At 46.1% G+C, this 18,298-nt stretch overlaps 2 protein-coding genes across 3 annotated transcripts in view; one reads left to right on the plus strand and one right to left on the minus strand.

Annotated features, from left to right (window-relative positions):
* The window catches only part of Igfbp7 (insulin like growth factor binding protein 7), a 58,702-nt gene extending 46,133 nt beyond the window's left edge, over positions 1 to 12,569 (plus strand). Inside the window, exons 2-5 of one of the 2 annotated variants that reach the window (XM_075942890.1) lie at positions 4,231 to 4,340; positions 9,834 to 9,950; positions 10,461 to 10,587; positions 12,308 to 12,569. In XM_075942890.1, coding sequence (XP_075799005.1) covers positions 4,231 to 4,340; positions 9,834 to 9,950; positions 10,461 to 10,587; positions 12,308 to 12,330 — 377 coding nt within the window. In that variant the 3' untranslated portion in view covers positions 12,331 to 12,569. The remainder of the gene's footprint in view (positions 1 to 4,230; positions 4,341 to 9,833; positions 9,951 to 10,460; positions 10,588 to 12,307) is intronic. The other variant, XM_075942891.1, reaches the window with a different exon arrangement.
* Positions 12,489 to 18,298, minus strand: part of Polr2b (RNA polymerase II subunit B) — a 32,969-nt gene continuing 27,159 nt past the window's right edge. Inside the window, exons 22-25 of the mRNA XM_075942887.1 lie at positions 16,865 to 16,978; positions 16,482 to 16,642; positions 13,382 to 13,577; positions 12,489 to 12,743 (exon numbers count right to left, since the gene is read on the minus strand). Coding sequence (XP_075799002.1) covers positions 12,654 to 12,743; positions 13,382 to 13,577; positions 16,482 to 16,642; positions 16,865 to 16,978 — 561 coding nt within the window. The 3' untranslated portion in view covers positions 12,489 to 12,653. The remainder of the gene's footprint in view (positions 12,744 to 13,381; positions 13,578 to 16,481; positions 16,643 to 16,864; positions 16,979 to 18,298) is intronic.

The following is an 18,298-nucleotide window of genomic DNA, read 5'->3' on the forward strand; positions in this document are numbered from 1 at the left end:
AATTCTAGATAGGTCTGGCAGTCAAGTGGACAAATCATTAATGTTTTTAAATAATCTACATGTGGACTCTTCCCACTCAACTAAAGTTGTTTTATGTGTTTCTTGGAGCTCACCATGTAATTTTCCCCACTTGTGAACCCTCTGGTGATAGCTTTGATTTGGGATATCCTGGGCTCAGATGTCTTTAATGAACTCGTGTTTCACCAGGAAGGCTCTATTTCTTAGAATAGTCAGGAAACTGGAGGAAGGTCACTATAATAACCCTGCCCTGCCTTTAGTACTTTGATTTTAGCATAATGGGTTTCCAAAGTATATATACCACTGTTACAAATACAAGGTCACACAGACAGCAGATTAGAGAGTCCGGATGCAGACCCACACCTGTATGGCTCATGGATACACAGAGGGCATTGCTAGTGATTCAGGAGCATAAATCTGGTCTTCTCAACATGGCGCTGAAGCAATTAGATGGCCTTTGGGGAAAGGACCTGTATAACATAACAGAGGCAAAAATTAGTTCAAGATTAAGCAAAAACCTACTTGGAGAGAACATACATACAAAAATCATGGAAGAGAACAGGGCTCTTTAGAGCATTCTGCCCAAGTTTATTAATAAGACTCAAAATATACAAAGCATGAGCCAGGCGTGATGGCCCACATCTTTAATCGCAGCACTCAGGAGGCAGAGACAGTTGGGTCTCTATGAGTAGAGGCCCGCCTGGTCTACATGTGAGTTTCAGGACAGCCAAGGCTATATAGTGAGACCCCTGTCTCAAAAAACAAAAACAGCCGAGCGGTGGTGGCACATGCCTTTAATCCTAGCACTCAGGAGACAGGAGCAGGTGGATCTCTGTGAGTTCACGGCCAGCTTGGTCCTTAGAACAAGTTCTAGAACAGCTAAGGCTACACAGAGAAAGCCTTGCTACAGTGAATCATGTTAAAATGAAGCTCAGGCATGGAGCTCCTACTTGTAATAATAACATTCAAAGGTTGAGGTAAAAGAATTATGAGTTCCAGGCCAACCTGGGCTACATAAGGGAGACCATGTCTCAAAAATAAATAAATAAATAAACAAGATTAAGAACAATTACTTGAACAGGGTGAGGGAGGTCTATGGTCAGTGTGCTCTGCCCCTGACAGGATACCATGCTGGCATCGTTCCCCTCCTAATGGAGGCTGGTGTTCCCAGCAGTAACTCGGGGAAGACGGATGCAGGTTGCATACCTCGGACACTCATATCCTTACAATAGAACCGTTCCTGTGAGGCTTTGCTACGGGAGCTTTTCCCGGTCCCTCGAGCTCTGCGGAGCCTTGGCATACTGCTATAGTCTTCCCAGAACAACCTCCTGAGATCCCTTGAGGTCTGAGTCAGGATGCTTCAGCCTGTGTGGGAAGGACAGAGCAGCAGGGGGCGCTCACAGAGGTGGGAGAAAGGAGTTCAAAGGCCAGCCAGATCCGGTTATGTGGCGTCCAAGCCTTGGGGTCTCAGAAGCCCAGAGGAAGCCAGGGAGAGGGCGAGTCCCACGTTCTATAACAGGGCATTCAACTAGGAAATGTCTGAGACAAGGCCAGAAACATACATGTAAACACAGCCTAGCGTTGTTGCCCATGCCCCCTTTGCTACAAAAAAAGCCAGCCTGCCAGCCAAGATGTATACTTCCTACTGCGGCCCACAATCTGGAGAGAAGGGAGCATGGAATCTATTTAGAGATTTTGGAACTGTAATTGTTTGGCTCATTCTTGTAAAGGGAGAAATAATAAAAATATCCCAAGAGATTACAAAAAAAGCTTCTAATCCTTGAGATGAATGGGAAAATCTTGCATACTGGGGTCATTTCCTTGCTGTTTCAGGACATTAGTATGTTCTGGAAATAGATGCTGGGAGGGGAGACTCCATGTCCTGTGAGTGCTGATTGTGCAAGAAAGTCTTCCAGGCCGAGAGGAGAAGGTTGTGCCTTTCCCAGGCCCCCAGAGCAAGATGACCCTGTAGTTAGATAGCTAACTAGGCTCGGAGACCACAGGCAGAGGGAATAATTAACTTCCTCATTCCAGAAGTAGGGCCAAACATCCGGGAAGGCAGAGTCTAGTTCTGCGCAGTGTAGTGTCCCTCTGTGGGAACCCAGGCTCCCAGCTCCGTGTCCCCTCCAAGGTGCACTGTCCCAAGTCTCTCTGACGGGCCCTGGTGGCTGAAATCTGGCATGCAGAATTAGTAGATGGAGAATTGCAATTGCTCCGCGAAGAAGTAGGAGTGTGGGCTGGAGCGATGGCTCTATGGTCAAGTGTCTGCTGCGCATGCGTGCGGGCCTGAGTTGCGATCTCTGTCACCCATACACAAGTCACACCTTGTGTATGCAACTGTCGGCCCCAGTCGGTCAAAGAGCAGCAGATCCTCAGAGCCAGCACGTCTAGCCAGCTGCTGAGCTGCAAGTTCACTGAAACAAGGTAGAGAACTGGAGAGATGGCTCAGCAGTTAGGAGCACTGACCCGGGTTCAATTCCCAGCACCCACATGGAAGCTCACAACTGTCTGTAACTCCAGCTCCAGGGGTCCGACACCCATGGCAAAAAACAACAATGTGCATAAAATAAAATTTAAGAAAGTAAATAAATAAGGTAGAAAGCAATAGAGGAATACCCTCAAAGTCCACCTCTACTTTGGGGTGGGCAAGTGCACACATGCGCAAAATAAGAAAACAAAATGGCATTTTTAAATAAAATTTTAGAACAATTTACTAAAAGGCAGGTGTGCAAGCCTTTCCTGCCCCAGTGCTGGGGAGCTGGCCCCTCAGGGGGAAGGAGCAGTAAGCGAGGTCACGGCTCTTTCCATGTCTGTCAACCTCAAAAGGGGGCGTTCCAGGACCAATCCAGAAATCAGCTCTAGTGATTTTGCTGGTATTGGCTCCAGAGACTGTGGAGGACGAAGTTCTCAGGCATTCTCATGATTCCCGTTCACATGTCAGGCACTTTCTCCGGTTGATTAAAGCAGGAATCAGCAAATTCCTCCCGTCGAGACCCGGATTGCCAATATTTAGGCCACACAGTCTGGACTACAAACCATGTGATCCTGCCAGGGTGATATCAAAGCAGCCAGAGACACTCTGGATGAGTGGGTGAGGCTGGTCCGCTGACATTTATGGACGTTACACGTGAATTTCTTCCAGATTTTACACACCATAAACCAGTGTGCTTCTCATTTTCCCCAAACATTTGAAGTGATTATTCTTTACTTGGAGGCCATGCAGACAGAACAAGGAAGTCAAATCTGACTCGTGGCCCGTACTTACCAACTACAGGGACAGAGAGCCAGACACCCTTACAGCAGAAAGGATGCCCGCTGTGGGTTGACCTGAGGAAGGGCCTTTTTACTGACGGGGAAGCTGGAGTAGGAAGAGTAAGTCCTGCATTCCAGAACCGGAGGACAGGGAGGATCATCTGGTCTCTCTTGGCTGGCCCTAGACCTGCCCACTCTCTTCAGCACATGCCCAGAGGGGTACCTTGCTCTATACCAATGCCCCCTGCCGAGAACCCAGGCACTGAGAACCCTGGAACAGGTCCCTTCCTGCCCTCTCTTTGGGGACTTGGTCCCAACAGAAGGCAGCCACTGTTTTGTGCATCTGCCTTCTCCACTAGCAGCGGAACCCTCTCTCTACCTTTCTTGATACCCCATGCCCCCAGCACTCTTCTGTCCCTCCCAGTTCCCAGGACAGCCCTCCTGGATCTTACACAAACAAGATCGCCTGGGTGCTCTCAGCATTTTCAAGTGACCTCTTGGACTTTTTTCCCCTTTTGTTACGCAAGGAGTAGTTGTGTGTTCGCACTGTCCTCCCAGTAAAGATGCTGGTAAACAAAGGAAGGGAAACATTCAGCATTTCAGAACTGAAATTTCTCTGTGTTAATGGAAAAATCCCAGCTAATGCAACGCAGCTGGTAAAATAAAACTCATTTAAGCGCGGCTGGGGAAAAGAAGACAATTTTGTTAGCAACAGATTTTTCTTACTAATTGCGTTTGTTGTTGCATTTGCTGGTTTGCCTCTTCCAATTCTGGCATGCCCTAAGAAGAGCACAGTATCACGCTGGCGACAGGAAGCCGTCTGTTAGTCTGGCCTTGGAGATGCACTTGAGATAATCCGCCGCAGAGGGGAGGGCCTCCTCACCAAGTATTTGCATCCTAGGATACTGCCTGATGTTGAGCCGCTGAAAGATAGGCTTGACTTTCTGGCTTTTCTCCTAGGTCCTTCCATAGTGACGCCCCCCAAGGACATCTGGAACGTCACGGGTGCCAAGGTGTACCTGAGCTGTGAAGTCATCGGAATCCCAACCCCTGTCCTCATCTGGAACAAGGTCAGTAGTACAGGCGTCGGGGAAGTTTCTCTTGCATGGCCAGGATGGTAAGAATGCACAGTTCAGGCTGCACCACTGCCTACTGCTCCTCAGAGATGATCTGTCCCCAACCCAATTTTGTTAGCAGTGTCCAAGCAGGGAGTCTCAGAAACGCGAGAAACATGATAAACATCTAAAGTCACTGTGTCAGTTACTTTTGCATTGCCGCCACCAAAATCCCTGACAGAGTCACTCAAGGGGAGAAAGGTTTATTCAGGCTTCCAGCTTTGGAGGGTCACAGTCTACACAGCAGGAAAGGCATGGTGGGGCATCCCTCAGTCCATGGTGGCAGGACCATAGAGCAGGGGCTGTTCCTATGGCAACGGACCAGGAAGAAGAAGGCAGCTGGAGCAGAGGCCTGGCTGTACCATTCAGAGGCCTGCCCCTGGTAACCTACGTCCACGGGCCAGACCTCACCTACTAAAGCTTCCACAGCTTCTCCACATAGCTTCGCCAGCTGGAAGCACACATTCAAAACAGGACTCTATGGGGGCAATTTCAGATTCAAATCTTAACACGCACCCTTTGGATGCCTGCACACGTGTGTATGTAGGTGCGGGTTTGAATGTACGTGGGGTTAGATGACAGATTCCCCCCTCTCCCCGCACCACCACCACCAAGAGGAGTCTACAGAATAATGATTAGGAATCTAAGTCCGGGGGCTGGAAAGATGGCTCAGCGGTTAAGAGCACTGGTTGTTCTTCCAAAGGACTGGGGTTCAATTCCCATCACCCACAGGGCAGCTCACAGCTGTCTGTAACTCCAGTTCCACAGCATCTGACACCTTCTGGTCCCTGCTGGCATCAGTCTATGAAGTAAAGAAAACTCTTCAAACTCATGCTTAAAAGGGAAACTTAGTTTAAGCAGAACAGCAAAGCCAGAAACCCTCTTTTAGACTGTTCGCTTCTTCAGCAAGTTCAAAAATGGACGATAGTCAATGATTTTGTGTGTTTGTGGTTTGGTCAGAGGTGAGACTTCTAGGATTCTGGGAAGGGGTTAGCCCTATCGTCAGAAGTCTCCGTGTAGAAATTAAGTTCATATAGCGGAGGAGGGGAAATAAAGAGAAAAAAATAAGGTAATTCCAATAAGGACATCCTGACGTGATCGGGACTGGAATTCTTGACCTCCGTTCTCACCCTGTCGGCCTCACTTTCTGCTTAGAAAGCGTCCTCCCACGCAGTGGGCGGAATTACCATCAGTTTAAAGACCTCAGAGGCAGCAAAGCTTTCCCAGCTGCCGGGTGAGAACGTAGACCGATGCATCGGGGCTCCTGACAGCCTCTGGCGCCCCCGTGTGGCCACTTCGAAACCACGGGGCTCGAGTGCAGTTACCAGGAAATGCCTGGATCGTGGCGTAGGCAGAGGTGACCCAGTTCCAGCACAGGCTGATGACCCAGTTCTATCTAGTACATCCGTCCTTCACAGCTGGAACTTCTGTTAAAGGGAATAATGATATTTTGCCTCTGTAAACTGTGCTTTGGAACGAGACGTGGAGGGTCAGCAAGGCATGGCAGAATATGGTCGGGAGAATGAATGTGTTCATCTAGGCCTTTCCCCGTCAAGTTGAAGCTCCCCAATGCTTATTTGGGGCCAGGGGCTTGGAAGGATGATTGATGGCCGATAGATTCCGCTAGGAAGCCCTGTTGTTTCTTTATGGGTCCCCAAGAATTTACCAAATGAGTGGCCAGGGTGACTCGAGGGCCGTAAGTATAGCCTTGTTGCCAAATCTTGCAAAGAATAAAGCCTTCAGTTCTGGCTCTGTAGCACCCCAGCAAAGACCACACCATTCCAGGAGAGTGAGTCGGCCTTGGGAGGTTTTGGAGTGTTGGTGCCTGCATAGACGAGTCCTCCACCCAGGAATGTTGGTGCCTGCATAGACGGGTCCTCCACCCAGGAATGTTGGTGCCTGCATAGACGGGTCCTCCACCCAGGAATGTTGGTGCCTGCATAGACGGGTCCTCCACCCAGGAATGTTGGTGCCTGCATAGACGGGTCCTCCACCCAGGAATGTTGGTGCCTGCATAGACAGGTCCTCCACCCAGCAGTATTGGTGCCTGAGTAGGCAGGTCTTCCTAGGAACTCCCAGAAGTTTTGGTGCCTACATAGGCAGGTCCTCATTGAAGAGGGTAGGAGCTAGGGCTAGGGTGTTAGACAGTTTCTGGGTGCTTGTTTTGTTGTGTATTTTTGCAATGCTGGGGTTGAACTTAGGGCCTAGCATGCGCTAGGGCCTTAAGCTCTATCCTCTGTGGGAGGAACCAGTCAGTTGGTAGAGTGCTTGCCCAGCATGCCCTGGGTTGGATCCCCAGCATGACAGAAACAGGACATGGTGCCACGTGGTTTGTAATACCAGCTCTCAAGAGGTCAAGGCAGGAAGGGCATCAGAAGTTTAGCTATTCGACAAGTTTAAGGCCAGCCTGGGCTTCATGTCTTTAAAAAAAAAAAGTTTCCTCGATAACTAGAAAGGAGTAAATACCAAAGTGGGAAGCTCCAGGGATTTTCCTGTACCTTTTCCGTGTGCCGTGCCTCACACATGACCGAAAGCAATGGGCTCCGAACGGCAGCATACAACCATCAAGGAGACCTGGAACTAATACAACGATTGCTACCCGTGTTCTCATAGGAAATAAAAACCAGAACTCAGAATGTGTCAAAGCATCACATTTACTTCTTATTAAGGCATCATGTAACAGTTTGATATATCCCAAATCCCAACGTACTTTAAAAAGCGTTGCTTTGTGCTGAGCAGTGGTGGCGAACGCCTTTAATCGCAGCACTCAGGAGGCAGAGGAAGGAGAATGTGTGAGGTCGAGGCCAGCCTGGTCTACAAAAACTAGTTCCAGGACAGGCTCCAAAGCTACACAGAGAAACCCTGTCTCGACATACATGGATCTAAACTACATGGGACCTAGAAAAAGGCAAGGGAGCATGGGGACCATGGAGAGGGTAGAAGGGGAGGGGAAACGGAGGGAGGGGAATGGAGAGAAATAAGAAAAAAGAAAATACATATATTTTATTGGAAATATAGTTTGTTTATAGCATTAACTTGTTCTTTTAAAAGATAAACAGGGCGTGGAGCTCTTTTATAGATGGGGGCTCACATCTATAATCCCAACACTCGGCAGATGGGGCAAGAGAATCAGTTCAAAGACAGACTTAACTGCATAGCAAGTTTGAAGTTGGCTTGGGCTACCTAAGACCTTCTCTCAAAAAACTTAAAACCAAAATGAAACAAAAGATCATATATGTCAGGCATTAAAACTAGTGCATTAAACCACAGTATTTAGGGGAGATTGAGGAAGGTCACAGATTGAAGCCAGTCTGGCTTATATGGGGAAACCATGTCTTACAAAAGCAAACACATTAATATGTAGTAGGTAAAATAAACTAAACTATTATAGTATATTCTGAGATTCTGAGGTGGTTATGTTTTATTTTTTTAAATAAGCAATTTTTAAAAAAGAAAAGAAACCCTGTCTTGAAAAACAAAAAATAAAATAAAATTTAAAAATTAAAAAAACATTGCTTTGTTTGGGCCATGGCAAAATATCTGAAGTCACTGACCCAGATAGTTGCATAGGCCATTTGTTGCCTCTCCACACTCCTGCAGACAGACTGTTAGGAATTCAGACCTATTTCAGATCACATGCTGTTTCAGATCTGGTTTAAGTACAGAAGCAGGGTCTGGATAAAAGAGATCACTGGAGGCTGGGCATGTGTGACAACAGAAGCCTATAATCCCAGCAGTCTGAGCAGAAACCAGAGGGGTGAGAAGGCAAGGACCGTGGGCTGGGCATCAGTTTGGTGCCAGCACCCGCCAGGTAGCTCACAACTGTCTCTTCTGGCCTCCAATGGTACCCAAACTCACATGTATGCACATTAAGATAATTAAAATAATAGTGCTAACAAGTAACCACATCCAAAGATGTATAGAGTTCTGGAGTCATTGGCACTTTTTAAAATCTGTCCCTTATTTACAATAACAAGATTCTGGAAAAATCTGTTGTAACCCAACCAAACTCTGAGCCAGGTGTCATGAAGTACGTCCTGGGGGGACTGAGACTGGAGGGTGGTGAGTCTGAAGCCAACCTGAGCTAAGCGTCAAGAGATACTGTAAAACAGATTAAAATAGAACAGCTAGATGCCTAAATGATCTCACGGGCTCTCTGATTCTCCCCCAGTTGACCGTTTGTGAACACAATGGGATGTTTTTTCAAAGAATCCTTGTGGGAGAGGGGCGGAAGATGGCATTGGTGTCTTCCTTAATTGATCTGCACCCTACTCTTTGACCTAGAGCTCCCTAGATCCCTGTCTACCCTACACGGAGTCTGCAGGCTCTGGTGATAAAATGCTTCTCTCCAGACAGTACCTATTGTATTAACATGAATTGTTTCACCAGCAGCTAGGAGGATTCAAGGAAAAAAATGCCTGTCTGTGCACATCTTCATAGCTTTCATTTGAGACACTAGATACCTCGTTTTCTGTCAGCATTCGGGGAACACGAGGGGAAGTTAGAAAAAGATGAGCATGCACTTTGTTATAGAAGGAAAGAAACCTGATGCTGTAAGGCCGTCTCATTACAAAGACAATCAAAATAAACACTGCCTTGGCTCTTAAAGAGGCCTAGATGGAATTAAAGAATATTGCTTCGTGTACTTTTTAAATTCCGTTACCACAAGCCTTAAAATATTTATACTGAAACTGAGCTGCTAAATGTATTACCCCAAAAAAGGGCCTTCTATGTTCTCTACATATTTTCCAGAGTTCTTATTAACATACTTTGACCTTCAGAATAGGTGGGAAAGGACAGACTTGAAGTAAGGATTGGCCACACACCAAGGGAAGCGAATTTCCCCTTCACCCACAGCCTTCTGCCTCTAGCCGTGGTATGAACAGAAACAGGCAGGCTTTATCACGGCCACACGCGACGTGGGGTTATGATCTTCAGGAATTGTTTCATGATTCCTTAGCCCTCAGAGCAAGTGGTAGACTGTGCTCTGGACTTCAGCTTCTGCTTCTCTTTGATGAGGTTGTTACAGGAAGGACCCCCAAGGTCCCAAACATCAAACTAGCAACTTGCCAGTCCAACATGGCACAGAAGACAAAAAAAGCTCAGAACCAAGGAGCGAACTGTCCAAGGGCTTTAGTGGGTGGTGCTTAAAAGCTGGGTACGGTGGTGCACACCGTTGATCCCAGCATTTGGGAGACAGGCAGACAGATCTATATTCTGACTTCCAAGCCAGCCAAAGCTACATAGTGAGACCCTGTCTCGGAACAAAAGACCACACTGCTAAAGTGGAAGAAACAACTGTTTCCTAAGTATTAGAAAAGGAAGGGTCCAAGTAGATCGCTGGCTTCATTGAATTACAGTCTGGTGGGCACCTTGTGTGGTCTAGGATGTGGTTTCCAAGTTGATGTTTCTCTGCAGAGAACCAAGCCTCTCCTTCTGTTTTCTCAGGTAAAAAGGGACCACTCTGGAGTCCAAAGGACAGAACTCTTGCCTGGTGACCGGGAAAACCTGGCTATCCAGACCCGCGGTGGTCCAGAGAAGCATGAAGTGACTGGCTGGGTGCTGGTGAGTAGTACCGAGAGCTGGCAAGTTTCATTCTCAGCAGCGGACACAGTACTTGGCACACGTCATGGGTCCCCTGCCCCAGACTATTTCCTCCCATTTCTTGGGAGCATCCCTGGCGTGGTGCTGCAGACACAAATGCGGGAAATAATGGAGAAGCTGAAGTTACTTTGTCTTAGGAAAAAATAAGAGAATTCTGTCTGCCTAAGTTCGAACAGCTCAAGCACTGATTTCGGTTATTGGTTAACAAGTGTGTGATTCCACTTAACGGCTGGTCCTGTGAGTTTTACTCAGATCCTAGCACCCAGCATGGCTTCCCCTCCAGCAGGTATGTGCAGCTATCCACATTTCAGCTTTCACGCTGTGATCAAGAGCCACCTGTGACATTCGGATAGGAGGAGCCCCACAGGCCCTGGCACAGGACTTTACAGCAGTTCACAGCAGCTCACTCCCAACCTTCTGCTCACCCTAGGGACCCTCCACAGAGAACTAAAGAGCGTTTATCATTCACAGGTGTCTCCTCTCAGTAAGGAAGATGCTGGGGAATACGAGTGCCACGCAGCCAACTCCCAAGGACAGGCTTCAGCCTCGGCCAAAATTACAGTGGTTGATGCCTTACACGAAATACCAGCGAAGAAAGGTAAGTCATCTGACCATTTAAACTGAGAGGTGAGGGCTTTAGGTCTGTCTATTAACCAGGCCTCACGCCTCCAGGAGGACGTGGCTGACTGAGGGCTCCTATGACTGGGCAGCTTCCACCTCACCTCACATCAAAGAATCAAAACTCAGACCTGGCTGGGTGGCTTATAACTCCCGTCGACTTAGCATTTGCCCTTGTGTTATGACTCCTCGATATCCACTTAAGAGGAAGTCATTGTGGTCAGTTTGGGGTGTTTTTGTTTGTTTGTTTTTTGTTTTTTCGAGACAGGGTTTCTCTGTGGTTTTGGAGCCTGTCCTGGAATTAGCTCTGTAGACCAGGCTGGTCTCGAACTCCCAGAGATCCGCCTGCCTCTGCCTCCCTGCGCCACCACCGCCCAGCCATCGTGGTCCTTCACTTTGAGCTTTTAAGAAAAAAAAAAAGCTAGACATGTCCTGCGATTCCAGAGGACCTGAGTTCCGGTCTCAGCACTCACGTGGGATGGTTCACAGTTGCCTGTAACTCCAGCTTCAGGGGCTGCTATGTCCTCCGGCCTCCACAGGCATCTATACATGTATGGCGTATGTTCATAGAAAATGCATTACGCATGAATAAGAAATAAAAGTAAATCTTAAAAGAAAAAAGTTAGACAGGAGAACATGTTGGCAAATACTCATTTTATTTCACTGCTAAAAAGCTTCCTCCAAAGAACCCACCCTCCCGTGTCACCAGGGTGCTGCTTTTAGGTACAGAAGGCTCTACTGGAATGCTGTCTGACTAGACAGACCCTCCATTAGATCAGGAAGAACACAGCCTCTTGTCAGCAGGGTTAATCCGTTCACTGGGCAGGAATCATCGAGGAACAGTGTGTTTGGTCAGATCCCTTCCCGCCAGGCAGTGACACAGCTGAGAGCCGGTCACCTGTGGACACCTCAGCTAGGGAGCATCCCCCTCCCTCCCGAGGCTCTGAGTGAGCTGACTGCAGAGTTCCTTTGCCTCTGTGGGTTTGCACATTTATGGGAACCCCACACACACACGACCAGACAGCAGCACTGGCTCTTACATGTAAACCCACACAGCTCCAGTCCACGGGACTCTAGCATGTCCTTGTGATTACTCCCGCATCCTTTATCCCCATGCTTGTTCACGCCCCTCCCACTTTAATGTGGTATGGGTGCTTTACCTGCATGTATGTCTGTGATACGTGCATGCAATACCCTCAGAGGCCAGAAGAGGGCATCAGACCCCTCACGACTGGAGTTAAAGACAGATGAGAACTACCATGTGGGTGCTAGGAATCAAACCCAAGTCCTCTGGAAGAGCAGCCAGTGCTCTTAACTGCAGAGCTACCCTTAGGCCCTTGTTTGTTTTCATGAAAGGATAAGATCTCTGGCACATGCCTAAATTCTCAGCACCTGGGAGGTGAGGCAGGAGAGTCATGAGGTCAAGATTTACCAGAGCTATATAATGAGACTCTTTCTTAAAATAAAAAAAAAAGAAAGAAATGAGAGGGAGAGAACAGGTGGAGGAGGTCTCCCTACATTGCCCAGGCTAGCCTTTAACTCCCGGGTTTAACAATCCTCCTGTCTCAGCCTGAATACTGGGTCTACAGGCACATTACCATGCCCCTGCCCGTTAGCCACGTAATTTAACATTTTCATTGGTTTAGAAACTGACTAATTAGTTACTGGATGTAACTAATCTTTATTTCTTTCTTCTTCAGCAGGTCAAGGTGCTCAGCTATAAACCTGCAAACACATTAGCCTACGTAGCTAAAAGTGCTTCCAGACAGCTGACAGCTCTAACCCTCCTCTCGCCTGACAAGTTTCTTTTAAGCTCATCCACTAACACTTTATTACATCCAGCTGGTTTTACACAAAGAATCAAAGATAACACAACAAGACTATCTACAAAAATTTATTGTTTATTTACAAAAAGCATGCAAAGCTTTAAACAAAACAAATAAAATTCTTATCACAAAAGTAGTACATTCTGTCATTTTTTAAAACAACAATCACAGAAACAACATACTGATATTTACAGTGCCTCGCTCTGAACTCCCAACAGAACTAGACACTCATCATTCGCGGTGCGATACTCATGGACATAAGCTCCTGGAATAACAGTTTGCACGCATAAGGCATTCGCACCAAAGAAATCTGCAGAGAGAAAAGAAACAGTCATCAGCAAAACTGTACTAAAGACCCCACCTTCTGCCGCACTCGGGCGAGACGTGCAAATGTCCTGTGCCTCAGCCTCTGTCCCGGCAGAGGTCCTAAGAGTTCCTCCTTTCTGCCAACAAACATTCACCCTTCCTAGCCGATGGATTTTAAGTAAAGGCTTAAGTAAAGCTCTTGGTTGGGCTGAAGAGATGCTCAATGGTTAAGAATACTTGCTGATCTTCCAGAGGACCAGGATTGGATTCCCAGCAAACACAAAGCAGCTCCAACCATCTGTAACCCCAGTCCCACGGGATCTGATGCCCTCTTCTGGCCTCTGGGCACGGCATGCACATAGTACACAGACATACATACATACAGGCAAAATATACTCAATAAGCATATTTTAAAAATTGTTTACAATTCCTCCTGCAAGACCTTACTATTTCAGAGATGAGCAGCTTAGAGAAATCGTTTTTAAGCTTGTTTTAGAAAAGTGAAATTATCTTTCCTTGTAAAACTAGTAATCTTAGAGACCTGCTATCAAAGCTGAAAATCCCAGCCTCTTCTACCATACTAAATCTGTCATGACCATAGCATAAGAACATCTGATCAAACAGAGTAAAGTGTACACGTACCTGAGTTTTGTTTCGGCAGCCCCTGCATTCATAAGTATGAGTTCTAGTGTTAGCAATTGCCATTATTCCACAGAGATTACAAACATGAACTTGATATGGATCTGATGCTTCAAACAACCTTTCTCTTAAAAACTGCGCTGCACCATGGGCAATCTGACAATCTCGTTCCATTTCTCCAAAACGCAGGCCACCATCACTGTCAATAAGAAAACAAGAGTGTGTTTTGTACTTATTTATTTATTGTGTATATATGCAAATGCCAGTGTCTCTGCACATGTAGGTCAGTTCTCTCCTGGGAACTGAAATCATAACGTTAGGCTTATCAACAAGCACCTTTACCCACCGAGCATCCCACTAGCCCTGTTCTGATCTTTTCTTATCAAGGCCTCTGTGACTAAAGACAAGACTGAAGCAGTAGTACAGACCAAGTTCTGATTGCCCTAGCAACCTCTCTAGCCTGGTGAGGAGGAGCAAAGCCAGTCATTCAATATACATCAGGAGGTCTCCGAATGAAGTAGAGAACGTGCCCCAGTACAGCATACATCCTCATCAACTACAGTGCGGTACAAAGCAAAGGCTCATCATTCTATCATTTAACTTTCTAGAATTCAATTCTACACTTGAAAGTGAATTTAAACAGACAATCTAAATAAAACAGCTTCTCACTAAGGGATCCCCCGCAATTGAGCCAGAAATGATAAGTGCAGTCACAAATGCATGGAGTAGGTGAATGATTACAGTTTCCCCAAGTGACATGCACTCAGCGGCCACACAAGCGCATAACAATGGCCTCCCTAATGTAACACATGCCCCTGTGAACTCAAGAGCTGCTGAACAAATTACTACAACGAAGCCTCACAAGTCAACCTCAAACAATGCTACACATGAACTTACTATACTGAAAGTTGACAAACAGAGGTAGAGAGCATTTACCCTGCCTCTATTACAGGAACTACACCACCAGGTACCAGCTGACGGAGCAGCCTTAGAAGTGTCTGTACTAAAAGTTAGACTCTCATCAGCTTGTACTCTCTAGTTCAAAGGTTTTACACAATGATCAACAGCTACTACAGTCATAGAAAGAAAAGCTACCAGATGCTAGAAGTAAATAATGCCAGAAAGTGTTACTACCCAAACCTCAAACTCCAGATCTCATTAAGCCTCCAAATGCAATTACCTCCTTAGAGAGACCAGGAAGTCACAGGCCTGGGGTACAAGCAGCACATCCAGACTGTAAGCTCTCCCCAGGACCAACAATCAAGCTTTCTCAACTCATAAAATTCAAAGAAAAAAGTTTGAGGGCAACTGAAGCCAAGGTCCCCTGAAAGCTAAGTGGGTAAAGATGCATCCAGTTCAACTCCTGGAACCCACGTGGTGGAGGAAGGAGACTGAGTCCTGGAACCCACGTGGTGGAGGAAGCAGACTGAGTCCTGGAACCCACATGGTGGAGGAAGCAGACTGAGTCCTGGAACCCACATGGTGGAGGAAGCAGACTGAGTCCTGGAACCCACGTGGTGGAGGAAGCAGACTGAGTCCTGGAACCCACATGGTGGAGGAAGCAGACTGAGTCCTGGAACCCACGTGGTGGAGGAAGCAGACTGAGTCCTGGAACCCACGTGGTGGAGGAAGCAGACTGAGTCCTGGAACCCACGTGGTGGAGGAAGCAGACTGAGTCCTGGAACCCACGTGGTGGAGGAAGCAGACTGAGTCCTGGAACCCACGTGGTGGAGGAAGCAGACTGAGTCCTGGAACCCACGTGGTGGAGGAAGCAGACTGAGTCCTGGAACCCACGTGGTGGAGGAAGCAGACTGAGTCCTGGAACCCACGTGGTGGAGGAAGCAGACTGAGTCCTGGAACCCACGTGGTGGAGGAAGCAGACTGAGTCCTGGAACCCACGTGGTGGAGGAAGCAGACTGAGTCCTGGAACCCACGTGGTGGAGGAAGCAGACTGAGTCCAGCAGTTGTCCTCTACCACCCACATGCACGCGCGTGTGCATACACACGTGCACACACACACACACAGGATGTGAAATTAAAACTGAGAAATATTTAAAAGGAACTTAGAAGATACACCAATTGCAAGCTATGCCTTTATTTATATCCTGACTACACAAAGCTTTCTAAAAAATATCCAATAAGGCTACATGGTGTTGCACACCTTTAATCCCAGCACTCTGAGGAGCAGGCCATCCTGGTTTACATATATGCAAGTTCCAAAACAGTCAAAACCACAGAGAGAAACCCTGTCTCAAAATAAAATAAAAAACCAACAAACAAAAATGCAATATGGTAAACCTGACCCCTAGATATTTGGTAATATTTAGGAGGTACTCTGGTAAGATTTTTTTTTTTTTGATGTGTATGTGTGAGTACCCTACATCTGTGTATGAGTAGGGTACCATGAGTACCGCCTACATGCCTGGTGCCCTCAGAGACTAGAAGAGGGAGCCAACATATGAGTACTAGGAACCAAACTCGGAGCCTTTAGAAGTGTGAACCTACATTCCAGTAAATCAATGATTTTACTAGATAAGTAGAAAAACATCCACTGGTAAGGCTTCAGATTTTTCATTAAACTACCCTTTAATAAACAAAACTTGGTGAAGCTGGAGAGATGATGACTCAATAAAAAAGAATAAAAAGAAATATTCTGATTTTTTCATTAAGCATATACTAATATATAATAGGTTTACCATTGTTTTTAAATAAACATTTTAAATTAGAGACTATGTTCTCTAAGGGTCTTGAGATAAAGATCTGATGGCCACTCCTGTACAGCTAAATCTCAAGATTTACAAAGGAAGTTGTATGATGACTGGATTTTCTGAACATAATCAGAGATAAGCAGGGTTCTGGCTCATTGTCTAGAATGTTCAGTCCTGACTTTAGGGAAGAAAGAGAAGGAAAAGAATCCTGCTATCAGGGGCTGGTGCAAGGGAGGAGGGATAAGCACAGAGGAACTAGACACCACACGCTGGTAACTGTTAAAGCGAGATGACGGAACACAGGCAGAAAACCACTGTCTACTTTTAAACGTGCTTAACATTCCCAAGTGAAAAGGCTAGCTAAATAATACATACTGACGACGCAGCTCGCTTACCGAGATCTGCCCTCCATGGGCTGTCTGTTAAGGATCTGAATAGGTCCCCGAGCTCGAGAATGAATTTTGTCATCCACCATGTGCTTCAAACGCTGGTAGTAAGTGGGGCCAATAAAAATCTGTGATGTGATTTTTCGACCAGTGAATCCATTGTAGAGGACCTAAAACAGACACAGGTTTTTCTGCATTTAACTTTCAAGGCATATAAACTTTCTGGGTAATTTCTTTCCTGGGTGTGGGATTTCGACCCATCGATGTGTTTACTTTGTGAAACGTCATCTTGCTGCGAGCTAATGACTTGTCCACGTAAAGACTCAAAGTGCACCACACAAAACATGCTTGCTACATACACATAACAAGCTGCTTTGTGACAGTAAATGTACCTCATTTCCTCTGAGATGGTAGCCGTAATCAGACAGAAGGTTAGAGATCTTCTGCACATTGACAGCATCATTGAATGGAGTGGCATCACCAATTTCACCTTTGTTCGCCGAGACCTTGGAATAAAAGCATGTGAAATTACAGACCAATAAAGATATACTCAACTAATATTTCCTATAGAAGAAAAGATTTTAAAATTAAAACCTATTATAAAAATTGCGATACACTGAGATTCATTTTATTAATATTTTACCTAAGATATCTGTAACAAAGTAATTCCCCCCACAAAAGAAAAAAGGCTTAGCTCTCTAAGACAAGTCTTATCCATGGGACCATGTGGGATCATTTACTAAGACACCAAGAAGCCCAAACACCTCTTATCTTAATGTCTTAAAATGACATGCCATATAGTCGCTTATGACATTGTCATAAACAGACATTCATGTGTTTGACTACCACTATTCTACTTTAAGAAGATAGCCAAAACTAGAAAACCTTTCCCTGAAAGATGCATATACAGTTGATACCAAAAATTTAATATTCCTAATGCCACACTGAGCTAACCATCCATGAATTAACTCATTTATAGAAAAGAGTTAGCTGCTATTACTACAAATGTATGTAAAAGCTGTAAATATTCTATCTTGAAAAAACAAATTTTTGTCTTGAGTCCACACTAGCACAAGGTACTTATGCAAAACTTCTCACTTGGCAAAACTTTGCAATTTTTGTATATGCAAACGCATGGAGTGTGTTGGTGCACATATACGTGTATGGGAAGAGAACACACATCCAGGTGTGGAGGCCAGAAGAGAACATCAGGTGAGTCAGCTAGTCTGTCAGCCTGAAACAAGCTAGAGTCACCTGGGAAAGGGAGCCTCAGCTGAGGGACTGCCTCCAGATCACCCTGTGAAGCACTACCTTGATTAGTAATTGCTATGGGAGGGCTCAGTCCACCAGGAATGGTACCGTCCATGAACAAGTGGTCCTAGGGCATACAAGAAAACAAACTGGGCAAGCCAAAGGGAGAGGCACTACTAGGAAGTGTGGCTTTGATGGAGAAAGTGAGTCACTGTGCAGGTAGGCTTTGAGGTCTCCTATGCTCAAGCTACACTCAGTGAAGTGACACAGTTCACTTCCTGTCGCTTGTGGCTCAAGATGCAGACTCGGCTCCTTCTCCAGCACCATGTCTATGCACACCACTATGCTCCCTGTCATGATGATAATGGACTAAACCTCTGAAACTATAAGCAAGCCACCCAAACAAATGTTTTCCTTTATAAGTGTTGCCACAGTCACGGTATCTACTCACAGTAATAGAAACCCTAAAACACCCTTTCTTCCTCAAGTTGTTTTTAGTCACGATGCTTTATTTATCATGGCAACAGAGACAATTAAGACATGAGGTTTCTTGGTCCAGCATTCTTCCTATTCCC

The sequence above is a fragment of the Microtus pennsylvanicus genome, chromosome 12 (genome assembly GCF_037038515.1).
Source record: "Microtus pennsylvanicus isolate mMicPen1 chromosome 12, mMicPen1.hap1, whole genome shotgun sequence".
NCBI lineage: Eukaryota > Metazoa > Chordata > Mammalia > Rodentia > Cricetidae > Microtus > Microtus pennsylvanicus.